Source organism: Ornithorhynchus anatinus, chromosome 19, assembly GCF_004115215.2.
Source record: "Ornithorhynchus anatinus isolate Pmale09 chromosome 19, mOrnAna1.pri.v4, whole genome shotgun sequence".
Classification (NCBI taxonomy): domain Eukaryota; kingdom Metazoa; phylum Chordata; class Mammalia; order Monotremata; family Ornithorhynchidae; genus Ornithorhynchus; species Ornithorhynchus anatinus.
This window is the reverse complement of record NC_041746.1, coordinates 14,736,399-14,759,312: the sequence shown is the minus strand read 5'-3', so window position 1 is coordinate 14,759,312 and position 22,914 is coordinate 14,736,399. Positions and strand designations below refer to the sequence as shown.

Here is a 22,914-nt window from a genome sequence, read left to right as displayed (position 1 = left end):
GGTTCTGTCTGTCCTCTGCTCGTCCCCGGGCCAGCCTCTGTGGTTTCCCCAAACCTTTCCCCACCCCCACCCCCGAACCCCCCACTTCCTCTGCAGGCAGCCGGTGCCGGCAGACGGAGTGGCCAGTAGCCAACAGCATCACGCCTCCCTTCCCCCCCGGACACCCAGGACTCGGAAGAAGGCCATCTAGGCCTAGCTGCCAGGACACCTGAGTTTCACGGGTGTCTGGGCGGAGGCCGCTCCGACCTCTCCGGCTCTGTGCCCTGGGTACCCCCGGGGTCTCCCTGCCTCTGCTGCCGGCACTGCGGGCTCGGCTTCTGCAGGAGGCGGGGGGGAGTCCCGGGAGAACGGGAGAGACGTAGCAGCAGCAGAGGCGGCGGCAGCAGAATAACAAAGCCGGGCCGACGGCAGCCTCACGGGGATAAAGGGAGCCGGGTCTGCGGCGGGGACGCTGAGCCCCGGACGATTCCTCGAGAGCCACCTGCACCCCCTTCCTGTGGGGATACCCTGAGTTCCAGACCTCTCCTCGAGTGCGGCCTACATCCCCTTCCTATGGGGATACCCCGAGCCCCTGCCCTCTTCTCGAGAGCGGACTGCACTCCCTTCCTGCGGGGATACCCAAGCCCCGGCCCTCTCCTTGAAAGGCCCGCATCCCCCCCCACCCCGGCTGCTGCACCCCTTTTCTGTAGTGGAGCAACTCTGCCGGCCTCCCCAGAAAGCGAGTCCTAAAGGGCCGCCGCCAAGGGAGGAGTGGGGGACAGAAGAAAGGGGATATGGATGTGTGTCAGCCTGTATAGGGAGAGTGTGCGACCGAGATGTGTACAGGTGTTTTTTAAAACGAAGAGTGTGTGACTGGTTATAAAAGGGTGCAGGTTTTTTCCCCCCACCACAGGGGTGTGTGACCATGTCAGGGTGTCCCCGGGATAGGCCCCTGTGTGGTAATGAGAGCAGTAATTGTAATATTCAGCACTTACTATGTGCTAAGCACTATACTAAGCACTGGGGTAGATCCAAGATAAACAGATTAGACAGGAGGGTAACAGTCTAAGGGGGAAGGACAGGTATTTCCTCTCCATTTTACAGATGAGGAAATTGAGGCACAGAGCACTGAAGTGACCCACCCAAAACCAAACCTGTTGCGGCGGAGCTGGGATCAGAACCCAGGTCCTCTGACTTCCAATCATTTGCTCTTTTCACCAGGGCGCACTGGGCCCCGAGTGCGTGCCAGGCTGGGAGGGTACAAGTGTTTTGGCTGTAGACTGTATGCTCGTTGTGGCAGGGAATGGGTCTTTTGATTGTTGTATTGTATTCTCAAGTGCTTAGTACACAGTAAGCGCTCAAATACGATTGACTGGCTGACTAGGTGTAAGGATCCTCTTCCCTCCAACAGGTGCCTGGTCAACGGTCTAGCAGGGGCTTCATGGTATAAGTGGGGAGCCCTTCGTTAAACTTTACCTCAGAGTTTGGCCCTGGGTCTTGAGGCCTAGTCCCTCTAGATCCTACTACTCCTGCTCCTCCCCAGAGATGGACGGTGGGCCGAGCTGATTAGTAGCAAAGACCACCCCTCGCCCTCACCCCCGGCTCCCAGAGGGGTCCTGCCCACCCTTGCTCTTGCCCTGGCTCTTTTGGGAAATTTTGGGACCCTCTGCTAGCTACCGCCTTCCCTCTTCCTCCACTACTGTGGGGCGAAAACCTAGCAGCGGGAGAGCAGGGGACCAGCGGAAAAGGGAGAGTGGAGAGCGTACGGCTCCAGGCTGGTTTATGGAGGGCTGCTTGGATGAATCAACACTGTAGTTGGTCGGGACCCGTAGATCCGTCCGGGTGGACTGTTACTCCTGGTGGCTTGTTACTGTAGGGTTACCAGGGTGAGCTGCTAGGCTCTTTGGCAATAACGAGCTCCTCCCACCCCCTGGGCCCCCAAACCACTCCCCTCTCCTACCTACGAGGCTTGGAGCCGGGGGTGGGAAGGAGCCAGAGGACCGAGACGGGCACCAAAGGGGTGGGAGGGTGGCAAGGAGGAGGGGAGGCTGACGAGGGACCTGGGGGTTGGCGGAAGGGAGAGACGGTGGCAGCCTGAACGACTTCGAGTCTTGGGACGTGTTTAGCGGGAGTTTATTTCTAGGTGGATTTAGGGCCCCCTTATCGGAGGGATGCTTAGCCGAAGGGATTATTTCAGGTTTGTCGCAGCTAGGTGGCATGGGGGGAGTTGGAGGGCGGAGGGTACGTGACGGCTGGCTACTGTCGAGTGGCTGGGGATGGGAGGGTGGGTGTTTTGGGGCTTATTATGTGGTAGGATTGCTGGGTGACGGACGATACTTGTGGTTTTTGTTAACCGCTCACTACGGGCCAAGCGCGAGACTAAGTGCCGGGATAGATGCTCGATAATCGGGTCCCACATGGGGCGCCCGGTCCAAGTACGAGGGAGAACAGATATTGAACCCCCATTCTGAGGATGAGGGAACTGAAGCACAGGGAAGTGAAGTGATTTGCCCAAGGTCGCCCAGCGGCAGGTAAGTGGCGGAGCTGGGATTAGAACCCAGGTCCTGACTCCTAGGCCCGTGCTCTCTCTATTAGGCCACACCGCTTGATGTTGGATGAGTTAAGGTTATCATTACCGGGTTTCTGAGAGGAAAGGCTCCTTTTTACTTCTCGAGACATGTAGCTGCAACCCATCTCTCAGGCTGCTGTTACTATTACTAAAGGTATTTGTTAGCTGCTTACTTTGTGCCAAGCACTGCACTAAACACTTCTGCCTCTTACCATCTGCCCCTGCCATCTCCCCCTCCTCTTCAGAGGGCTGGATGGGATTAAGTGTCCAAGACCCGTCCACAGCCTGACCCCATAGGTGGGGAGGAAGAGGGGAGAGGAGAAAAAAGGGAGAAAAAGGAAAAGCTGGAAAGGATGAAGCTCAGGTCCAGTGTTTGGCTGATGTAAAGGAAAGGAGAATTCATTTTTTTTTAAATGGTATTTGTTAAGCACTTACAATGTGCCGGTCACTGTTCTAAGCGCTGGGTAGGTACAATCTAATCAGGTTGGACACAGTCCCTGTCCCACATGGAGCTCAGAGTCTTAATCCCCATTTGACAGATGAAGGAACTGAGGCACGGAGAAGCTAAGCGACTTGCCCAAGGTCACAAAGCATGAAAGTAGCGGAGCTGGAACTAGAACCCAGATCCTTCTGGCTCCCGGGCCCGTGTTCCATCCACAAGGCCACGCTGCTTCTCCACGTGAACTAAAGTATCTGGGGCAGGGGGAGGTTGTAGGTGGTGAGTGTCTATGTGTGTGTGTAGCACACAATAATGAGTGAGGCAAGAGAGGAGGGAGGAAAGATGACCGGAGAAAAGAGGTGCAGGGTGAGGGCAGGGAACCCTCCCCACCTCTCTTACTGGCTGACCCTAACTCTCCCGGAGCCATCGAACGTGACACTGAGCTGGTTACTGATCAATCGGCCAGCCGGTCGTATTTATCGAGTGCTTTCTGTGTGCAGAGCACTGTACTCAGCGCTTGGGAGAGTACCATCTAACAATAAACAGAGTTGGTAGGCATATTCCCTGCCCATGAGAAACTTACAGTCTAAAGGGGGAGACAGACGATATAAAAAAATTACAGATATGTATATAAGTGCTGTGGGACTGATGTGGGGGTGGGGGTGAATCAAGAGAGCAAATCAGGACGACGCAGAAGGGAGTGGGAGAAGAGGAAATGAAAGCTCTAATGGAGTGGGGGTGGGGGTTGACTTAGCATTTATGTTGAGGGGAATGGGGAAGGGGGCTACTTAGTCGTCGCCCCACCACAGCACTTATGTCCCTAAACTTCTACTTCGTTGCCTCCCCTACAATAATAATTGTAGTATTTGTCAGTGGCTTACTAGGCGCCAAGCACTGTACTTAGCACTGGGGTAGATACGAGATAATAGGGGAGGACACAGTCCCTGTCCCACCAGGGGCGCACAATCTACAGAGGAGGGAGAACAGGTTTGGAATGCCCATTTTACCGAGGAGGAAACGGAGACCCAGAGAAGAGAAGTAAAGTGAATGGCCCAAGCTCACCCGGCAGGCCAGTGGAAGAGCTGGGATGAGAACCCAGGCCCGCGCTTTTTCCGCTAGGCCAAGCTGCTTCCCTACCTGTAATTTATTTTAATAATATCCGTCTCCCCAGGGAGGCTGCAAACTCCTCGAGGGCAGGGATCACATCTTCTTACTTTGTTGTAGTCTCCCGAACGCTTAGTACAGTGCTCTACGCAGAAAGCAACGCGGCCTAGTGGATAGAGCAGGGGCCTGGGAGTCAGGAGGACCTGGGTTCTAATCCCGGCTCTGCCCCCTGCCTGCTGGGTGACCTTGGGCAAGTCACTTCGCTTCTCTGGGCCTCAGAGACTTCATCTGTAAAATGGGAATTAAGAGGGTGAGCCCCTCGTGGGACGGGTACCGAGTCCGACCCGATTGGCTTGCACACACCCCAGCACTTTGAAGAGTGTGCGGCACACAGTAAGCCAAGTACCCTGATTATTAAAAAGCGCTCAACAAGTACCATCGATCGACTGAGTGGGGCGGAGAGACAGCTCAAGGGGTCTTCTTCTGTGCCAACTCCAAGCCACTCCCCCACATCCCTCTCGCTAGGCCCTGGGTTCGCTCATGCACTCAATCGTATTTATGGAGCGCTTGCTGTGTGCAGAGCACTGTCCTAGGTGCTTGGGAGAGTACGAGACTACAATAAGCAGATACATTCCCTGCCCACGGCGAGCTTAGAATCTAGAGTAAGGGGAGGGGAGTAAGGGGAGACGGGTATGGATACAAATAAATACATTCCAGATGGGTACCCTATGGGATGCCTGACCTCCACCTGGTTCTGTCACCCTTTCCCCCCCTCCCCAACCAGGGCAGGGCCCGGGCAGGTGAAAACAACAGGTCCCGACCTGCCCCTCCCGCTCTGCCTGGGCATGTGGGGACCAGACTCCGGTCTGCTGTGTCACCCCAATGCCCAGCTGCAGGCCACCCCCTCTTTGAAGGGAGGATTGGGAAACTAGGGCTGGAAAGAGAGGGAGGGACAGGTGCCAGGGGGTGGGAGGGAGGGGGACCCCGGCCTTGAGGAGCCCGGTGGCGGAGGGCAGCGGAGGGAGACGGGTAACCTCGACCGGCCACATGACCCAGCCACCTCAGAGCCCTGGTCTTGCCATCCCGCCCCTACCTGGCAGCGCTCCCTGGCAACTCCGGTGGCCACCTCGGTGCCCGGGCTCAGACGTATATATATCTCTAATTCTATTTATTTATATCGGTGCCTGTTTACATGTCTTGATGTCTGCCTCCCCCCCTTCTGAACCGTAAGCCCGGTGTGGGCAGGGACTGTCTCGCTGAATTGCCCAGCGCTCAGTACGGTGCCCTGGCCTCAGTAAGCGCTCAATACATAGGACCGAACGAACGAATGAATGAAGGTCAAGGGGTGGTGGATGGCAGGTGGGTGACCAGGGTCCGTCCCACCTGCCGGAGCCTGGCACCGCGGCTGGGGGGGGGGGACGAAGCAACAGGGTCACGGGTGGGGAGCAGTGCGGGGGGGTGGTCCAGGCCCGGCACCACCCCTTCCCTCCGGCCTCGGGGGCACCCCGGGCAGTGCCAAGGAGGGAAGGGTTGGCACGGGCCCTCTGGCTGCTGGTTGCAAGAGGTCAAGGGGGAGGCGGACGCCCTTCCTGACCTCTCCCTCTGCCAGGCCGGGTCACCTTCTGCCCCTCCTTGGAGGGGGTGCCCACCCCATGCCCGGGAGGGATGGAGGAGGAGGAAGGGGGGAAGGGGTTTGTCCCCCCACCCCCAGGTCTGGGCCTGGTGCAAGGCCTGGGTGTCTGCCCTGAATGAGCCGCATTGTGTTGGGCTGGGGGAGGGGGCAGGGCTCAATCAGGCCGGGCCCCCTCCCCCTTCCTGGGGTCACTTTTTTTTTTCCCAGCTGGGAAAGCCCCTCCTTCCTCCAGGGGGGCTCCGGGGAGGGGGAGCCCCCCCAGCCCAGCTGGAGCTGCAGGGGGTGGGATGGGGAGCTGCAGCCCTGGATGGGGAGGGGGTGCAGCCGGGATGGGGGGGTCGGACTTACCCCAGGCGCAGCTCGGTCCCCGGGGCGGGGGGAGGCAGGAGGGCGGGCGGGGGGCGAGCCGAGCGGCCGGTCCCGGCTGCTGCCGCGCCCTCGGGAAGGGGCTCCGAACCCGCTCGGGCGTTCGGCCGCTCGGCCGCTCGGGCGTTCGGGCGTTCGGGCCTTCGGGGAGGAGGAGCGAGGGGGCGGGGCCCAATCACCGCAGAGCCCCACCCCTCTCCGCCGTGACGTCACGCGCGCGCTCCCGCTCGGCCCCCTCCCCCCGGCCACGGCGGGGGGGGCGGGCCGCGCAGGCGCGTTGGGGCCTTCTGCCATAGCGACGGTCCTGCTGGATATAACGCGGTGGCTGGGCCTGCTGGAGAAGGAGGAGGAGCGCGGTATGGCCGGGCCTCGGTCCTTCTCCCCGCAGAGAAGGCTTGAGGAGACGAAGGCGGTGGGGGGGGCACTCCGAGGGCAGGATGGAGGAAGGACTGGCAGGAAGGGGGGCAGAAAGCGAGGCCCACGGTGCCCTTCTCCCCCACGTGTCAGTGTGACTTTGGGGCAAGTCACTTCCCTGGGCCTCAGTGTCCTCATCTGTCCAATGGGGATGAAGCCCGGGAGCCCCCCGGGGGACCACCTCATTGCCTTGTATCTGCCCCCAGCGCGTAGAACTGGGCTTGAGACAGAGTAAGCCCTTAAATAGCATTATTATTATTATTACTAGTCTGGGCCCTAGAGACCTCATCTGGAAAATGGGTTTATTAAGGTCGTCAGCCCCACGTGGGGCAACCTGATGACCCTGTGTTTGCCCCAGCGCTTAGAACAGGGTTTGGCACAGGGTAAATGCTTAAATAGCAGCAGTGACCTCATCTGTAAAATGGGGTTATTAAGACCGTCAGCCTCACGCGGGATAACCTGATGACCTTGTATCTACCCCAGCGCTTAGAACAGTGCTTGGCACTGAGTAAGCGCTTAACAAATAGCAGCATTATTATTATTACTTCTCTGGGCCGCAGTGACCTCATCTGGAAAATGGGATTATTAAGATCGTCAGCCCCTCGTGGGGCAACCTGATGACCCTGTATCTGTTTGCCCCAGTGCTTAGAACAGGGCTTGGCACAGAGTAAGTGCTTAAATAGCAGCAGTGACATCTGTAAAATGGGGTTATTAAGATCGTCAGCCCCACGTGGGACAACCTGATGACCCTGTATTTGCCCCAGCGCTTAGAACAGTGCTTGGCATAGAGTAAGTGCTTTAATAGCAGTATTATTATTACTTCTCTGGGCCGCAGTGACCTCATCTGTAAAATGGGCTTATTAAGATCGTCAGGTCTACGTAGGACAACCTGATGACCTTGTAATAATAATAATAATAATGTTGGTATTTGTTAAGCGCTTACTATGTGCAGAGCACTGTTCTAAGCGCTGGGGTAGACATAGGGGAATCAGGTTGTCCCACATGGGGCTCACAGTCTTAATCCCCATTTTACAGATGAGGTAACTGAGGCCCAGAGAAGTTAAGTGACTTGCCCACAGTCACACGGGGCAATCTACCCCAGCACGTAGAACGGTGTTTGGCATATAGTTAGTGCTTAACAAATACATTATTATTATTATTAAAAGCTATGCAGGTGGGACTCGGTTCCTACCCCACGTGGGGCTCACTGTCTTAATCCCCATTTCCCAGATATGGAAACTGAGGCCCAGGGAAGTGACTTGATCAACGTCACCCAAGTAGACGAGGGGCAGATTAGAACGCAGGTCCTTCCAGGCCCATCCTCTATCCACTAGGCCGCGGGAGGGGGTGGGAGGGGGTGTTTTTGGGTGGGGGTCTGTCCCGGATAGGTGGTCTGGTAGCCCCAGCCTGCTTTGTGAGCTGACATATATTAATGCCTGTCTCACCCTCTAGACTAACCTCATTGTGGGCAGGAAATGTGCTTGTTTATTGTGATATTGTACTCTCCCAAGCGCTTAGGACAGTGCTCGGCACCCAGTAAGTGCTCATGAGTGAAGGAATAGGGTCTCAGAGTGAATTGGGGGGACCCCTGCAGCAAGGGAGGGCCCAGAACTAGGCTGGGGGGCTGGTCTACTTCAGGGTGGCTGAGCCAGGGCCTCCACCCTCAGCCTACTTGAGCCAGCCTCATGGATGTCTCCAAACGACCCCCTCCTCCTCCCCCCCCACAAAAAAAACCCCAAACCAAAAAAATACAGCCTCTTCCATTTCCTTCCTGTCCTGGGGATGAGATCCAGCTCCTGCCTCCCTGCAAGGCTCTCATTTTACTCCTAACTTAGGACTTCTGAGCTGAAAACCTGACCCTTTCTCACCCATTTCACTGGGCACTAAGGCAGAGAGGAAATGCAATTTTTGAACATTTAAACCTCTCTCCTCTTCCTTTCCCGCCACTTATATCCCCTCTTTTCCCTCTTAAACTGTGGGATCTGGGATTGCAGTGCTGTTTAGTGTGCATATTAGGCACTTTCTCCTTCAGGCTCAGGTGGCCATTCAGCTGACCTTTGTCTTCCCTGGTCCTCCAGTGTAGGATGAAATTAAGGTTTGGGTTTTTAAAATTTTTAATGCTATGTTAAGCGCTTAGTGTGTGCCAGGCACTCTACTGAGTGCCGGAGTGGATACAAAGCTAATCAGACTGGACATAGTCCCTGCCCCCACATCAGGCTCATCGTCTTAATTGCCTAAAGTCACCCAGCAGGCAGGTGGAGGAGCTGGGATTGAAATCCAGGTTGCTGGGGTAGGTAAAAGATAATCAGGTCCCACATAGGCTCACAAGTAGGAGGGAGAACTGGTATTGAATCCCTGTTTTGCAGATGAGGGAGTTAAATGACTTGCCCAAGGTCAACTAGCAGATGGGTGGCAAGAGTCTGGATTAGAACCCAGCTCCTCTGGCTCCCAAGCCAGTTTCCTCTTTTCACACCCTTTTCATTTGGCGAAAATCATCCCTACTGTGTGCGGAAACTTCGTTTGGGGAGGATCCCACCATTGTGTTCTTGGGCACAGTGTCCTGCACACAGTGAGCGCTTAGTGAATACTGTCAGTCCTCAGGGCACTGCTGTTAATTTGCAAATTGAAGGTGCAGAATTTCTGTGAGATTCCTGCCTAATTCTTCCGGAGTTGAGAGATTGTTAGCCTCAAGACAATTATCACCTATCTAGTAAAGTTAAAGACTCTCCCATAATTTTAGTAGCTCCACGGTGTTTGCAGTGACTTGGCTGGAGGGGATGTTCTCTTCACAAGAGCAGCGTGCCTTAATGGATAGAGCCTAGGAGTCAGATGGACCTGGGTTCCAATCCTGGCACCACCATGCGTCTGCTGCGACCTTGGGCAAGTCACTTCTCGGTGCCTCAGTTACCTCATCTGTAAAGTGGGGATTGACTGAGCCCCCAGGTGAGACAGGGGCTGTGTCCACCTTGATTAATTTGTACCTACCTCAGTACTTAGAACAGTGCTTGGCTCATAGTAGGCGCTTAACAAGTTCCATAATTATTATTCAAACTTGATATTCCTAGAGGGCTATCCTTCTGTTTGGCAGCATTTTTTTTCTGCCCATGATGGAAACTCCTAGTTATGAGGCTGCAATACTTTACCTGGCCCTTAACGTTGAAGGAATGGATTTTTACGATTAAAAATTTTATTGAGTTAGAGGAGTTAATTTCAGGTTTTTAAAGAGTGGGGAAAATCTGTGTTCAACTTTCAAAAGTTTCAAACTGAAAAATATCCTGGGTCTTAGTTTAGCTTTTTGGATTGACTGTACTGCTTGTGCCTTTACCAGCATGTCTTCAGAACAATTATTTCTTTGTAGCGATTGCGGATGACACAAAAGGCGAAATAGTTCGAGAACTCAGCTATTGTTAGCATACATAACAGTGGTGAGGCATTTAAAGTATTAGACTCCAGCATCAATCCGAAAATTGATGTCCGCATCTTGGTTTTGAGACTGAGGGACCCCTGGGGTGAGGGGACTGATGCCATACGGAAAAACGGTAAGGATGGGACGGGAAACATACGTACCAATTCTCTCCTCTCCCGAGCACTTAGCCTAGTGCTCTGCACACAGTAAGTGCTCAATAAATTCGATTAATTGAAGCAAAAATTGGCTGTGGGTGTCCGTTATCAATCGAAAGCATTTACTGAGTGCTTAGAGGGGGTGGAGCGCTTAATGCTGGAGAGGGTACAGTGCAACACAGTTGGTAGATCCCTGGCCACAAGGAGCTTTCAGTCTAGTCGGGGAGACAGACATGAAAATAAATTTTGGCTAGAGGAAATAGGAGAGTTTAAAGAACTGTCTCCTGGGTGTTGTCGTAGCAGAGGAAAGGGGAGGAATGAATATAGAGTGCTTAGGGGTACGGAAGCGGATGTATACCTAAATAATCCTTGAGGAGTATTTACCGAGCTATTACTTTGTCCAGAGTGCTCTGCTAAGCACCTAGAGTCCAATAGAATTAGAAACCAGTGCTGTCCTCAAGGAACCTACAGCCTGGGTGGGAGACTTTAAAGCAATTTACAGGTAGGGGAAGTGGATTATAAAGATTTGTACGTAAGTGCATGGTGGGTTGGGGGGACTGTATGGGTACATGGTGGGGAAGGGGGTGTGTGTGGGTGCATGCAAATGTTTAGGGGACAGAAGAGCTGAAGTGGCAGGTGGGAGGGGGAAAAATGGGGCGAGGCAGTGGGTTTTCAGGAAAAGGATGCATTGTAAAATGACCAGACTTCCGGACAGCATGTTCTAAAAGGTGAAGCGGTAGGGAAAATGAAAAACTTCATCTGAGGGGAAAAAAATTAAAACATAGGGGTCTTGGGGATGCTTAACCCTAACTCTAAAAAAAATCGGGGCAGGTGGAGGTTGGATTAAATCAGTGAAACCTCGAGCAATCCATCCCCTACTTAGGCTGAGCTGTAGTTCCTGCCTTCAGGAGGTTTTTGCGGGGCAAGGAGAAGTGGGAATGTTTTAGGATTGGCTCCCACCCTACAGCACTAGGGTATAAATCTATATGCTAGGTCACTGTCATTGATTTTTTTTTTTCATGTCCTCCTCCTCCCCCACAGCCCCGCATCAGATTGTAAACTCCTTGAGGGCAGGATACAAACCTACCGACTACATTGTACTCTTCCCAAGCGCTTAGTACGGGTTTCGTCACATGGTAAGAGTTCAAAGAAATAGCATGAATTGATTGATCTGGTTGAGTCCTTAGCTCTGAAAATCCTGGATGCAAGTCTGATCCCGGCTCCGCTACTTGTCTGCTGGGCGACTTTGGGCAAGTCTCTTCACTGCTCTGTGCCTCAGTTCCCTCATCTGTAAAATGGAGACTAGGACTATGAGCCCCATGAGGGCGTTGGACTCTATTCAACCTGATTAACTTGTATCTACCTTTGGGCTTAGTACAGTGCTTTGTAAATCCTTAATAAATATTATCTATCTTTCTCTCTCTATTTTTTTTTAAAGAAAGGAGTCAGTAAGGGAGGGTTAGGGGCTGTCTGACCTGTGGCTGGGTTCCAGGGTCTTTGGATCTGACTGGAGACACAAGGAGTCTCCATCCTGACCTGGCCTAAACCATGAGTTCTAATCCCAGCTCTGCCCTTTGTCTGCTGTGTGTCCTTGAGCAAGTTACTTTACTGCTCTGTGCTTCGGTTACCTCATCTATAAAATGGGGATTGAGACTTGAGCTCCACGTGGGACAGGGACCGTGTCCAACTCCATTTGCTTCTATTCACCCCAGCGCTTAGTATAGTGCCTGGCACATACTGCTTAACGAATACCATCGTTATTATTAATATTATTACTGTTTTTGAAATGGGGCCGTGAGTTGGGTTTGCTCCAACGCCCAAGCAGCCCCTCATAACCTTCAGAGGCAGAAGCAGTCTTCTGACACCTCATCTTCAAAGACCTCTGGGATCTTCAGCCCTCCTGGACTGGAAGCTCCTTGAGGGCAGGGAAACCTCTGTCAACAGTTGTCATAAAATAATTAATCGTGGTATTTGTTAAGCAATTTGGTATTTGTAGAAAAGCAATATGGCCTAGTGGAAAGATTAGATTAGACTGTAAGCCGGTCATTGGGCAGGGATTATCTCTATCTGTTGTCGAATTGTACATTCCAAGCGCTGAGTACAGTGCTGCACACAGTAAGCTCTCAATAAATACTATTGAATGAATGAATGAACGAATGAAAGACCTCAGGCCTGGGCGTCAGAAGGACCTGGGTTCTAATCCCTGCTCTGCCCCTTGTCTGCTGGGTGACCTTAACTGGGCTTGTTACCTCATCTGTAAAATGGGGATTAGGACTGTGAACCCCATATGGGACAGGGACTGTGCCCAACCTGATGTGCTTGGATCTACTCCGGCCCTAAGTACGGTGCCTAGCACATAGTAAGTGCTTAACAAATGCCACTGTAATAATTATTATGATTGAACTCTCCCAAGTGCGTAGTCCGAAGCTCTGCATATCGTAAGCGCTCAATAAATACCATTGAAAATGAGCATCATTGTCTGGAAGAATCTTTGGTACATAATATAGCGCTAGGCACCTAGTACGCGCTCAGTAAATACCACTGATGATGAGCACCTGGAAGAATCTTTGGATACAGTACAATGTTCTGCACATAGTAAGCGCTCAATAAGTACCAATGATGACGAATCTGTAGTGTTCCAAATAGGGTGGGAGGGCTTAGGGGGAGAGATTTTTACATCCTGCCTCAGGAGGATCGGTGGAAGAATTGTTTCACCTCCGCTCTTCTCTGGTAGCATTTGCTTCCTGAGGTTCGCATTTGACCCTGCCTGCCAGCAATCTCTCCGAACCCTGTCGGGGAGGAGTCCAATTCGGCTCTCACGGTTATTGCTGTTGGTCGAGATGTCGGTATACCTTATCGAGGAGGCTGCCAAATAGCCTTGTGATGCTGAATGATTTATTAATGAACCGGGAGGTCGTTCTGCTTGTCGAAAAAAAAAAATTTGTCTTCTAGGACCTTAAAGCAAAAGATGATTTCCAGCACGACCTCACTCAGCACTTTTTAGCGTTGTTTAAGCTTAATAACCTTACGGTGGCCAACTGATCCAGATAACAGGGATCGTGTGGACTCAAATCAGTGGAAAACTTCCAGGCCAGGAGCCTGGGCTGTTAAACTGGATTAGCAACTCAACCTTTCCCTTATTTAGAGCGGGGTATCCGGGGGTACTTATCTGTAATTGATTTATTTATATTACTGCCTGTTTCCCCATCTAGACTGTAAGCTCCTTATGAGCCGGAAATTTGTCTGTTTATTGATATATTCCACTCTCTCAAGTGCTTAGTGTAGTGTTCTGCACACAGTAAGCGCTCGGTAAGTACGATGGACTGGCTGACCTTTGGGGCTACACAGCTCTTTAGGAATCAGTGGGGAGGCTTTGGAGCATGTCTGGGAGGAGGTGGGTGCGTCTCTTCGGCAACCTGTGCTCCTCAGGCCAACTTCTGGATCGTTCTAGGCTGGAGCTCAACACCGCTTCCTCAGTCAGTCAATGATATTTTTTGGGTGCTTACCATGTGCAGAGCACTGGACTAAGCACTTGGGAAAGGACAATACAGCAGTTAGTAGACAGGTTCCCCGCCCATAAGTCTAAAGGGAGAGACGGACATTAAAATAAATTATGGATATGGACAAGGCCTTGTTTATGTACAGTTTTTTTTGGAAGGGGAGGGTATTTAAGCTCTTACTCCGTGCCAGGCACTGTACTAAGCACTGGGATAGAGACAAGCTAATCAGGTTGGACACAGTCCGTGTCGCAAATGGGACACTAAGTCTTAATCCCCATTTTACAGATGAGGTAACTGAAGCACAGAGAAGCTGTGTGACTTTGGCCAAGTCACTTGACTTCTCTCTGCCTCAGTTACCTCAACTGTAAAATGGGGATTAAGACCGTGAGCCCCACGTGGGACAACCTGATCACCTTGTATCTACCCCAGCATTTAGAACAGTGCTCGGCACATAATAAGTGCTTAAGAAATACCATTTAAGAAAAAGGGTGTGGAGAATTGGCACATTGATTAATCTGCCTCAGAACACTCGAAAGTAATCAAATCCTGTTCAGGGATAGCTTGGCAAACATTTTTTCTTCACGAAGAAAGTTGCGAAATGAAGTCTGAAGTACCATAACACGGGAGAGACCCTCCCCCATCGGGCTGAAGTAGCCTGTGCCCTTAGATACCCTTCAAAGTCCCCACTTCTTTGAACAAATGAGTTGAGCAATGGTGAGTATATTAAGTCCGTGGGAGATCGGTTTCAGAGAGCTGGAATCCCGAATGTTCCATGTTGAAAGAGGTCCTGTGAAAGCCAGTGAATAGGCTTGCCAGGCCAATCAGAGGTCTGAATCTTATCTAAAACGTTTCATCCTCTACTTAAAAATACTTTACAGCAATAAGTTTAGGTTGCAGAATCGGGCATTGTACGACGCTAAAGTGTTCTATCCCGTCGGCGCTTAGCACACTGTTGAGGTTTCACAGGTGTCGATGGATGGAAACGTCAGCATTTCAGTCTAAATATCAGATTCTTCTGCAGAGGGTGGTTATTCAATGTTGGGGTAATAATAATAATAATAACCACGTTATTTATTAAGATCTTACTATGTGCCAGGCACTGTACTAAACGCTAAGGTAGATAGAAGACAATCGTGTCGGTCACAGTCCCTGTCCCATGTGGGGCTCACAGTCTTCATCCCCATTTGACAGATGAGGGAACCGAGGTGAAGAGACTGGTCCAGGGTCACACAGCCGACAAGTGGCGGAGCTGGGATTAGAACCCCGGTCCTCTGACTCCCAAGGTCCCCGCCTTTTGCACTGGGCCACGAGATACAAGACGATCAGGTAGGACACAGTCCCTGTCTCACATGGGACTCCCGGTGTAAAGGGGAGGGAGGGTGACCTTCAGACAAGACAGACGTTATCTCCGACCGATTTGTCAGGAGAGGACGGATACTTGGCATCCTCTGGGCCGGGGCAGAGGTGGACCGGCCGGCCGGAGGTCTACGGGGGCCAGGCCGCCGCTGGGAGGCTTACCGAAATCCTTGGCTGGCTTCCCCAGCTTTCATTTCTTCCCCGAACCCTGGGATTGCAACAACAAGCCCCAAGGACCAAGAGTCTCCGTTTGTCACACATCCTGGGCTCGACTTGGGTAGGGCTCTAGAGAGAGCAGAGAACTGAAGTGGCTCGTCTTGCTTCATCTTACTGATAAGAACGGGGGCAAACCGGGGCGGGGATTGACCAAGCAGTCACTCAATCGTATTTATTGACTGCTTACTCGGTGTAGAGCACTGTACTGAGCACTTGGGAGAGTGCAATATAACAATAGAACAGACACACCTTTTTTAGGCCCTAGGGGAAGCAGCCTGAGCCCAGGCTTGGAAGTCAGAGGACCTGGGCTCCGGCATTTCCTTGCTGTGTGACCTTAGGCAAGTCACCTCATTCTTCTGGGCCTCATTTTCCTCAGTTGTAAAGTGGGAACTCGATACCTGTTCTCCCTCCTGGTTCAACTGTGATCCTTAACGTGAGACATGGACTGTGACCCGACCTGATTAACTGGTGTCCACCCCAGCGCTCAGAACAGTGGTTGACCAAAAGAAAGCACTTAAGATACCATAATAATGATAATAGTGGGTCCTAGGCCGGCATTAGGTGGTTGGAAATGCGAAATTGAAGAAAAAGTCCCCATTTGTGCCCCAGAGGAGAAATGACCATCGTATTCCCCTCTCCCTAAATCCCTATTGTTTGCTTGGCCCCAAAGAGGTTTTCATTCCTCAATCAGTCAGAGGCATTTACTGAGCACTGTATTCGGCTCTTTCAAATCACAGCGCTGTGGGGAACACCACATCTTCTTTTTGGGGGGGGAGGGGTCTAATTCGCTTCATCCCGAACAGCAGTGTAGACCAGGTAGTTGGAAACAACACTCTTGGGTGAAGTAGAAGGGAAGTGGCATCTGATTGATAGGTATGATTGATCGATCAGTAGTTTCGCCTCCTGTATGGGTCAGAGTGCTAGAAAGGCATTTAGCCTGAGCTCTGAAATCATTCGGAATCGGTCTAGACTTAGAGAGATGACTGCACCATCAAACAGCACTTAAGTACATATCTTTAAATTATATATTGTAAATGATTTACCCTTATCAGTGTCCGTCTCCTAGACTGTGAGCTCGTCGTGAGCAGGGAACGTATCTGCCGACTCTTTTGCACTGTACTCTCCCAAGCGCGTAGTACAGTTCCCTGCTAATAGCGCTCAATAAGTACCATTGCTGAGGACTGCTATGTCTCCCGTCTCCAATTCTCGGTGGTTTCAGGGCCCTACTGGGGGTGGGTTGGGAGTCCCTCTTTTAATGTCGTAACTGAATAAGTCACTCAACAGGGTATTTTTCCATGGCGGCACCTTGAATAAATTCGGTGAAAACGCTCTGTGGTTTTCAGAAGATGGTACTTAAGCAGACCATAAAATACGCTTGCTATTTTCAGTGAGGGCATATATTATCCTAATTACCCTGTATCTACCCCAGCGCTTAGAGCAGTGCTGTGCATATAGTAAGTGCTTAACAAATACCAACATTAGTATTATTATTATGGTGATTTTTTTGAGAAGCAGCATGGCTCAGTGGAAAGAGCCCGGGCTTGGGAGTTAGAGGTCATTGGTTCTAATCCCGGCTCCGCCACTTATCAGGTTGTGTGACTTTGGGCAAGTCTCTTCACTTCTCTGAGCCTCAGTGACCTCATTTGGAAAAGGGGGATTAAGACTGTGAGCCCCACGTGGGACAACCTGATGACCTTGTTTCTCCCTCAGTGCTTAAAACAGTGCTTGGCACATAGTAAGCACTTAACAAATACCATTATTATTATTATTATAAAGATGAGGAGGAGAGGCCTAAAGGGGAGGTTTGGGCACTCTACGCCGGCAAGGGCTCCTATCCTTTTCTTTCAGTAGTTCCAAGGAAAGGCCCATGGTCTTACTGCAGTTCTTGGGCCCTGGGTAAATATTTTCAAGTGTTGGAGCAGGGCCTTGGAGGAGGGGGTGGGGTGGGACTCCTTGGGAAACCAGGTGACTGCTATGCTACCAGCTACACACTGTACTAAGCGCTGGGGTGGGAACAAGCAAATCGGGTTGGGCACAGTCCCCATCCCACGTGGGGCTCACAGACTCAACTCCCCATTCTACAGATGAGGTCACTGAGGCACAGAGAAGTAAAATGACTTGCCCAGCAGCCAAGTGGTGGAGCGGGATTAGAACCCATGACCTTCTGACTCCCAGGCCCGTGTTCTAACCACTAGACCATGCTGCCTCCATGGGCCACGGAGGCGAGGAGCTCAGATCTTAATCCTGGCTCCGCCACTTGCCTGCTGGGTCATCGTGAGCAATTCACCTCACTTCTCTGGGCCTCAGTTTCCTCATCTGAAAATGGGGATTTAATGCCTGTTTTCCCTCCTACTTTGTGAGCCCCATGTGGGACAGGGACTATGCCCTACCTGTTCTTCTCATTATTACCCTAGTGCTTGGCACATATTAAGCACTTAAATCTATTATTATTATTTTTTTTAATTATATCTGGAGGAAGTGGGAATCATGGCTAATAGGTAGGCGCTGCTGGGCGACCAGAACCCACCAGGCCAGCTGTAGAGACATTCTTGAAATGCGAATAAAAAGCTATGGATTTTTAGTGGTTCATTTTTTTTTTCCACCACAGCTTTAGGTTATTCCCAGGAAAGAGCTCTGCTGGCCACCCAATCTCCAGACTGTTCTCAAAATTGTTTTTTGATGACAATTGATCATTTTCCCCCGCTCGAAGGTTTTATTTCTCTGGGGCGGGGGTTTGAGCTGACCGTAGCTTGAGTGAATTGCATGCCCGACGTCCGATTGGCCTCTTACCGTACCATGAATGATTGAACAGTCGGGAGAATATTAATATTTAAACTTTAAAACAGCAGCATTCGTTTTCCAGTTGTTAAACCAAGGGAGACCCTGGCTCTTTACAATAGCCGTCCTGCCGCCCGTCTGATGTTACTGAAAGTTGCTGTACTTTCTCTGGGTCCTTGGTTACAAAATTAATCCATTTTAACTGGCAATTCATGGTTCTTTACAATCAGCGTCTCCACTCCGCATAATCGTAGGACTCTTCTGAAGCGTCTCGAGGGCGAGAAGGGGTTCGAGAGGAGCTGGTGCCCAAGTGTGGGAGCTCTTGGGGGAATTTGGAATACGGTTTTCCGGGCTTGTACTTTCTGTAGAAATAGGCCTTAACTTTTATTCCCATCAGTGAAAAGACCGTTAGGGATAATGGTTTGCTTCTAAGAGGGAAAGCTGGCCAACCGTTAGAACAAAGCAAGCTCGGTTTAGCCGGCAGAGGGGACATTTTGTGCTTATCGAGCGTGCTGTTGGTGATGAGGATGAATTATTAGTCATCTCAGGGTTTTCTCACACCTCTAGCCTCCCATTTGGTGCCAGCGGGGCTTAGCGGCAAGAGCCCGGGCTTGGGAGTCCGAGGTCATGGGTTCTAATCCCGGCTCCGCCACTTATCAGTTGTATGACTTTGGGCAAGTCACTTCACTTCTCTGGGCCTCAGTTACCTCGTCTGTATAAAGGGGATTAAGACTGTGAGCCCCATGTGGGACAACCTGATTACCTTGTATCTACCCTAGCCCTTAAAAAAGTGCTTGACCCATGGTAAGTGCTTAACAAATACCATTATTTTGATTGTTCATTTTTTCAGTCGTATTTCTTGAGCCCTTACTGGGTGCAGAGCACTGAACTAAGGACTTGGAAAGTACAATTCGGCAACAGATAGAGACAGTCCCTCCCCAACAGCAGCTCACAGTCTTATCATTACTGCGCCTGGCACGTAGTAAGCACTTAAAAGATACAAAACACCAAAAAAAAAACCAAAACAAAAAAACAAGATTCATAGGCTTCCCTTACTTGCCCAAGCTAAGAGCGCTACTGGGCCTGCTGGTGGATTTTAACTGGGAATTTATTTTGCTACTTCTAAGACAGAGTTGATGTTCGTCTCCTCCCTGGTTGACCGTCCCCGGTCACTCCCCTCCACCCCCTTCATTTAACCGCTCCATTTTAAAGCCCAAGATTTTCTTACAAGTCATTCTGTTTCTTCCGCAGGATCTGTGGTCCAGAATGGCGGTGGCTTTCTGTCCTGGGGGTGCCTGGGGGTCAGCGCTAAACCACGTGAGCCGTGCGCTAAGCCAGCGCTATTTCAGGTAAGCTTGGAGGCTAATTCCAGGACGCAGGCCTCTCGGTGTTTTGGCCGAGCGGCTGGAGCTAGAGACATCAAGCCTCGGGGAGAGCTCTGGGGTGAGGTCGGCTGGGCCGGAGGACCGCAGTCAGTGGAGACCGGACGAACTCCTCTCCGGAGTCAGTTCATTCAGTCGTATTTATTGAGCGCTTACTATGGGCCAAGCACTGTACTGAGCGCTTGGGAGAGGACAGTATAACAGCCAACAGACGCATTCCTGCCCACAGCGAGCTCGCAGTCTAGAAGGGGAGACATTCATTAATATAAGTAAATAGATAAATAATAAATAAATTACAGATATACGCATATGTACTGTGGGGAGGAGGGAGGATGAATGAAGAAGCAAGTGAGAGCGGCGCAGAAGGGAGTGGGAGAAGAGGAAAGGAGGGCTTAGTCAGGGAAGGCTTCTTGGAGGAGATGGGCCTTCAATAAGGCTTTGAAGGAGGGGAAGGCAATTATCTGTCTGATATGAGGAGGGAGGGTGTTCCAGGCCAGAGGTAGGATGTGGGCGGGTCAGTTGGAGATGTTTATTGAGTGCTTACTGTGTACTGTGTGTGGAGGCAGGAGGGCGTAGATGACAGAGCAATGGGAATCGGAAGGTCATGGATTTGAATGCTGGCTCTGCCTCATGTCTGCCGTGTGACCTTGAGCAAGTCACTTCTCTTCTGGGGGCCTCAGTTCCTTTATCTGTAAAATGGGGATTGAGACCATGAGCCCCACAGGGGATATGGACTGCGTCCAAACCCATTTTGCTCATATCCGCCCCAGTGCTTAGTACAGTGCCTGGCTTATAATAAGGGCTTAGCAAATATGACAGTAGTTATTAGAGAGCACCGTACTGAGTGGAACAGAGTTGCTAGACCCATTCCCTGAATTGGCATGGAATGAGAGGAGATAGACCTTGGACAGGGGAAGAGGCCAGGCTCACCCTTCCACACTTCTGCCGTGGCCCTTCGTTTTCTTTTCTTTTAGGCAGAGCCGGGATTAGAACCCAGGTCTTCCAACTCCCAGGCCTGGGCTCTTTCCACTAGGCCACGCAGCTCTGGTTGTGTGACCTTGGGCAAATCACTTCAGTTTTGTGGGTCTCAGCTCCCTCAAGTGTAAAAGGGGGATTAAGACCGTGAGCCCTATGTGGGACAGAGGCTGTGTCCAACCCGATTATCTTGTATCTACCCCAGTGCTTAGAGCAGTGCCTGGCACATAGTAAGCATTTAACAAATACAGTAATTATTAATATTACTCCCCTTTCGCCTCTGCCAAGGCCCTGGCAAGGATTGGAACAGTTACTGGAGGGGAGGGATGTGGGGAGAGCCATGCCAGAGGCAGGATAGAGTTACCCATTTTCCATTTCACTAGTCGTCCAATCCCTTTTGAAAGCTTTAGGAAATTCCACTTAGTAGGCGAAAAGGCAGACTTTAGTCGAAGGACCCCAGCGCCCCCCCCCCCCCCAAGGAAGCAGCAGCATCCATCCCCAAAGGGCGTTTTCCGGGGATGCCCTGTGTGGTCCTCCGAGTATCTACCCCAGCGCTTAGAACAGTGCCTCGCACATAGTAAGTGCGTAAGAAGCACCACAATTTTTATTATCACGCCAGCGATTAATTCAGCGCCTGGCCCATAGCAAGCACTTAAATACTATTAAAAAAGTCAGCTTCCCTATGAGCAGGAGGGCAGAGAGGATTCTGGAAAGTATTCACCTGTATGTTCTTTCCCACCCCCTCCACTCTCTTGAAAGCTTGTCGTGGGCAGGGGCTGTGCCTGCCAGCTCCGAATTGTACTCACCCCTATGTGCTCTGCACATCGTAACAGTCATGGGCACGTATTTGATATCAATTTTTGCTGCACTTTCCGGAGACTGAGCCCTTCTGAGATTCCAGGGGACAGGCATCAACCGAGTCTTCTCGGATGGTATTTGCTAAGTGCTTACTGTGGAATAATATTAATGGTATTTGTTACTTGCTTATCGAGTGCCAGACACTTTTCTAAGCACAGGGGCGGATACAAGCAAATCAAGTTGGACAGAGTCCCCATCCCACATGGGGCTCACAGTCTTCATCTCCCTTTTACGGATGAGGGAACCGAGGCCCGGAGAAGTGAAGTGGTTGTTAATGGTATTGGTTAAGCGCTTACTATGCGCCAGCCACTGTACTAAGCGCTGAGGTAGATAGAAACTAATCAAGTTAAGCTTCCCCGGCCAAGATGGCGTTGGGCGGGCGAGGGGCTGACGCGTGCTTCTGCTCTTCCTCCCCTCTAGCACGAGCGGAAGCTGCGGCGCCATCCAGAAGCTGACCCGCGTGCGCGTGGTGGATAACAGCCCCATGGGGAACACCCCTTACCACCGCCCTCCCCGCTGCATCCACGTCTACAACAAGAACGGCGTGGGCAAAGTGGGCGACAGGATCCTGCTGGCCATCCGGGGGCAGAAGAAGATGGCGCTGATCGTCGGACACCGCAGGCCCGGAGCCCCCATGACTCCCAGGTTTGACTCGAACAACGTGGTCCTCATCGAAGACAACGGCAACCCCGTGGGGACGCGGATCAAGACCCCCATCCCCAGCAGCCTGCGCCGGCTGGAAGGGGAGTACTCCAAGGTGCTGGCCATCGCCCAGACTTTTGTGTGAGGGGGCCGCCGGCGATTTAGGGGTCGGGCCTGGAATTCCAGACCTGGGCGGGGTGGGCTCCCCCATCTGAATAAAATTATTTTCAAATGGTAATTTAGCCTGCCTGGGTTCATTCATTCATTCAGTCGTATTTATTGAGCACTCACGGTGTGGAGAGCACTGTACTAAGCGCTGGGGAGAGTACAGTAGAACAATAAACTATCTTATGGTCTTAGAGGTTCTCTGGGGCAGTTAGCCCAAGTGTATGGAGTTCCCATCCTGTTGTTTCTGCACCAGGGGCCAAGCTGTGAAGTTAATTTGGGAAAGGGTTACTGGTTCCAAAACCTCTGTGGCCTAGTGGAAATAGCACAGGCCTGGGAGTCAGAAGGTCATGGGTTCTGATCCTGGCTCCATCAGTTGTCTGCTATGTGACCTTAGGCAAGTCCACTTCTCAGTGCTTCAGTTCCCTCATCTGTAAAATGGGGATTGAGACTGTGAACCCCAGGTGGGACAGAGACTGTGTCCAAAGAGATTAGCTTGTATCTACCCTAGTGCTTTAGAACAGTGCTTGGCACATAGCAAATGCCACAGTTAGTATTATTATCATTCCGGAAGTGGTGGTTTTCCCAGGGAAGGATCCCGGCCGCCTTCGTGGTCTCGCCTTTCCGCGAAGAGGAGCCCTTGGCCCTCGCTTCCTCTTGCTCTTGTGCCAACAGGAATTCATCCCCCCCTCCCCGGTTTCTCAACCCTGTCCTTCCTCAAAGGTGCTGACCCTTCTCCTCCTTCCTCTCTCTCCGAGATGACTGACGGGCCCCTCTCAGCCCATCCGCTATGCTCAGGGCCGGCCGGTTGGTGCCTCTTGGGAAGAGGAAGTAGGGCTTCTCCAAGACACCCCCGCTTTGTCATTTTCCCACCCGACAGCTGATGGCTCCGGCCCAGGGACCCTCCTGGCCAGACTTGTCCACCAGCCCGACCCCTGCTTGGTCCTCCCTAAAACTTACAGGGGAGAGCGTTGGCA

At 51.7% G+C, this 22,914-nt stretch overlaps 2 protein-coding genes across 5 annotated transcripts in view; one reads left to right on the top strand and one right to left on the bottom strand.

Moving 5' to 3' along the window:
* Positions 1–6,232, bottom strand: part of TMEM63B (transmembrane protein 63B) — a 29,559-nt gene extending 23,327 nt beyond the window's left edge. Inside the window, exon 1 of one of the 2 annotated variants that reach the window (XM_029047376.2) lies at positions 6,073–6,232. The gene's annotated coding sequence lies outside the window, so the exon portion shown is untranslated. The remainder of the gene's footprint in view (positions 1–6,072) is intronic. The other variant, XM_029047375.2, reaches the window with a different exon arrangement.
* Positions 6,233–6,341: 109 nt separating this feature from the next.
* Positions 6,342–22,010, top strand: MRPL14 (mitochondrial ribosomal protein L14). 3 transcript variants are annotated; one of them, XM_039914855.1, is made up of 4 exons: positions 6,349–6,446; positions 14,757–14,891; positions 19,167–19,264; positions 21,551–22,010. In XM_039914855.1, exons 3-4 carry the CDS (start codon positions 19,182–19,184, stop codon positions 21,915–21,917), a joined length of 450 nt encoding a protein of 149 aa, XP_039770789.1. In that variant the 5' UTR covers positions 6,349–6,446; positions 14,757–14,891; positions 19,167–19,181; the 3' UTR covers positions 21,918–22,010. The 3 variants fall into 3 exon arrangements, with proteins under 3 accessions (XP_028902729.1, XP_039770789.1, XP_028902728.1); XM_029046896.1 differs by lacking the exon at positions 14,757–14,891 and having other exon boundaries at positions 6,342–6,446; XM_029046895.2 differs by lacking the exons at positions 6,349–6,446; positions 14,757–14,891 and adding an exon at positions 9,921–10,043.
* Positions 22,011–22,914: the final 904 nt, after the last annotated feature.

What these genes read in the sequence shown, in the direction of transcription:
- MRPL14 (XM_029046895.2), top strand. An exon ending in CTAAGCCAGCGCTATTTCAG is followed by an intron (nt 19,265 to 21,550) that starts GTAAGCTTGGAG and finishes CCTCCCCTCTAG; the next exon opens with CACGAGCGGAAGCTGCGGCG.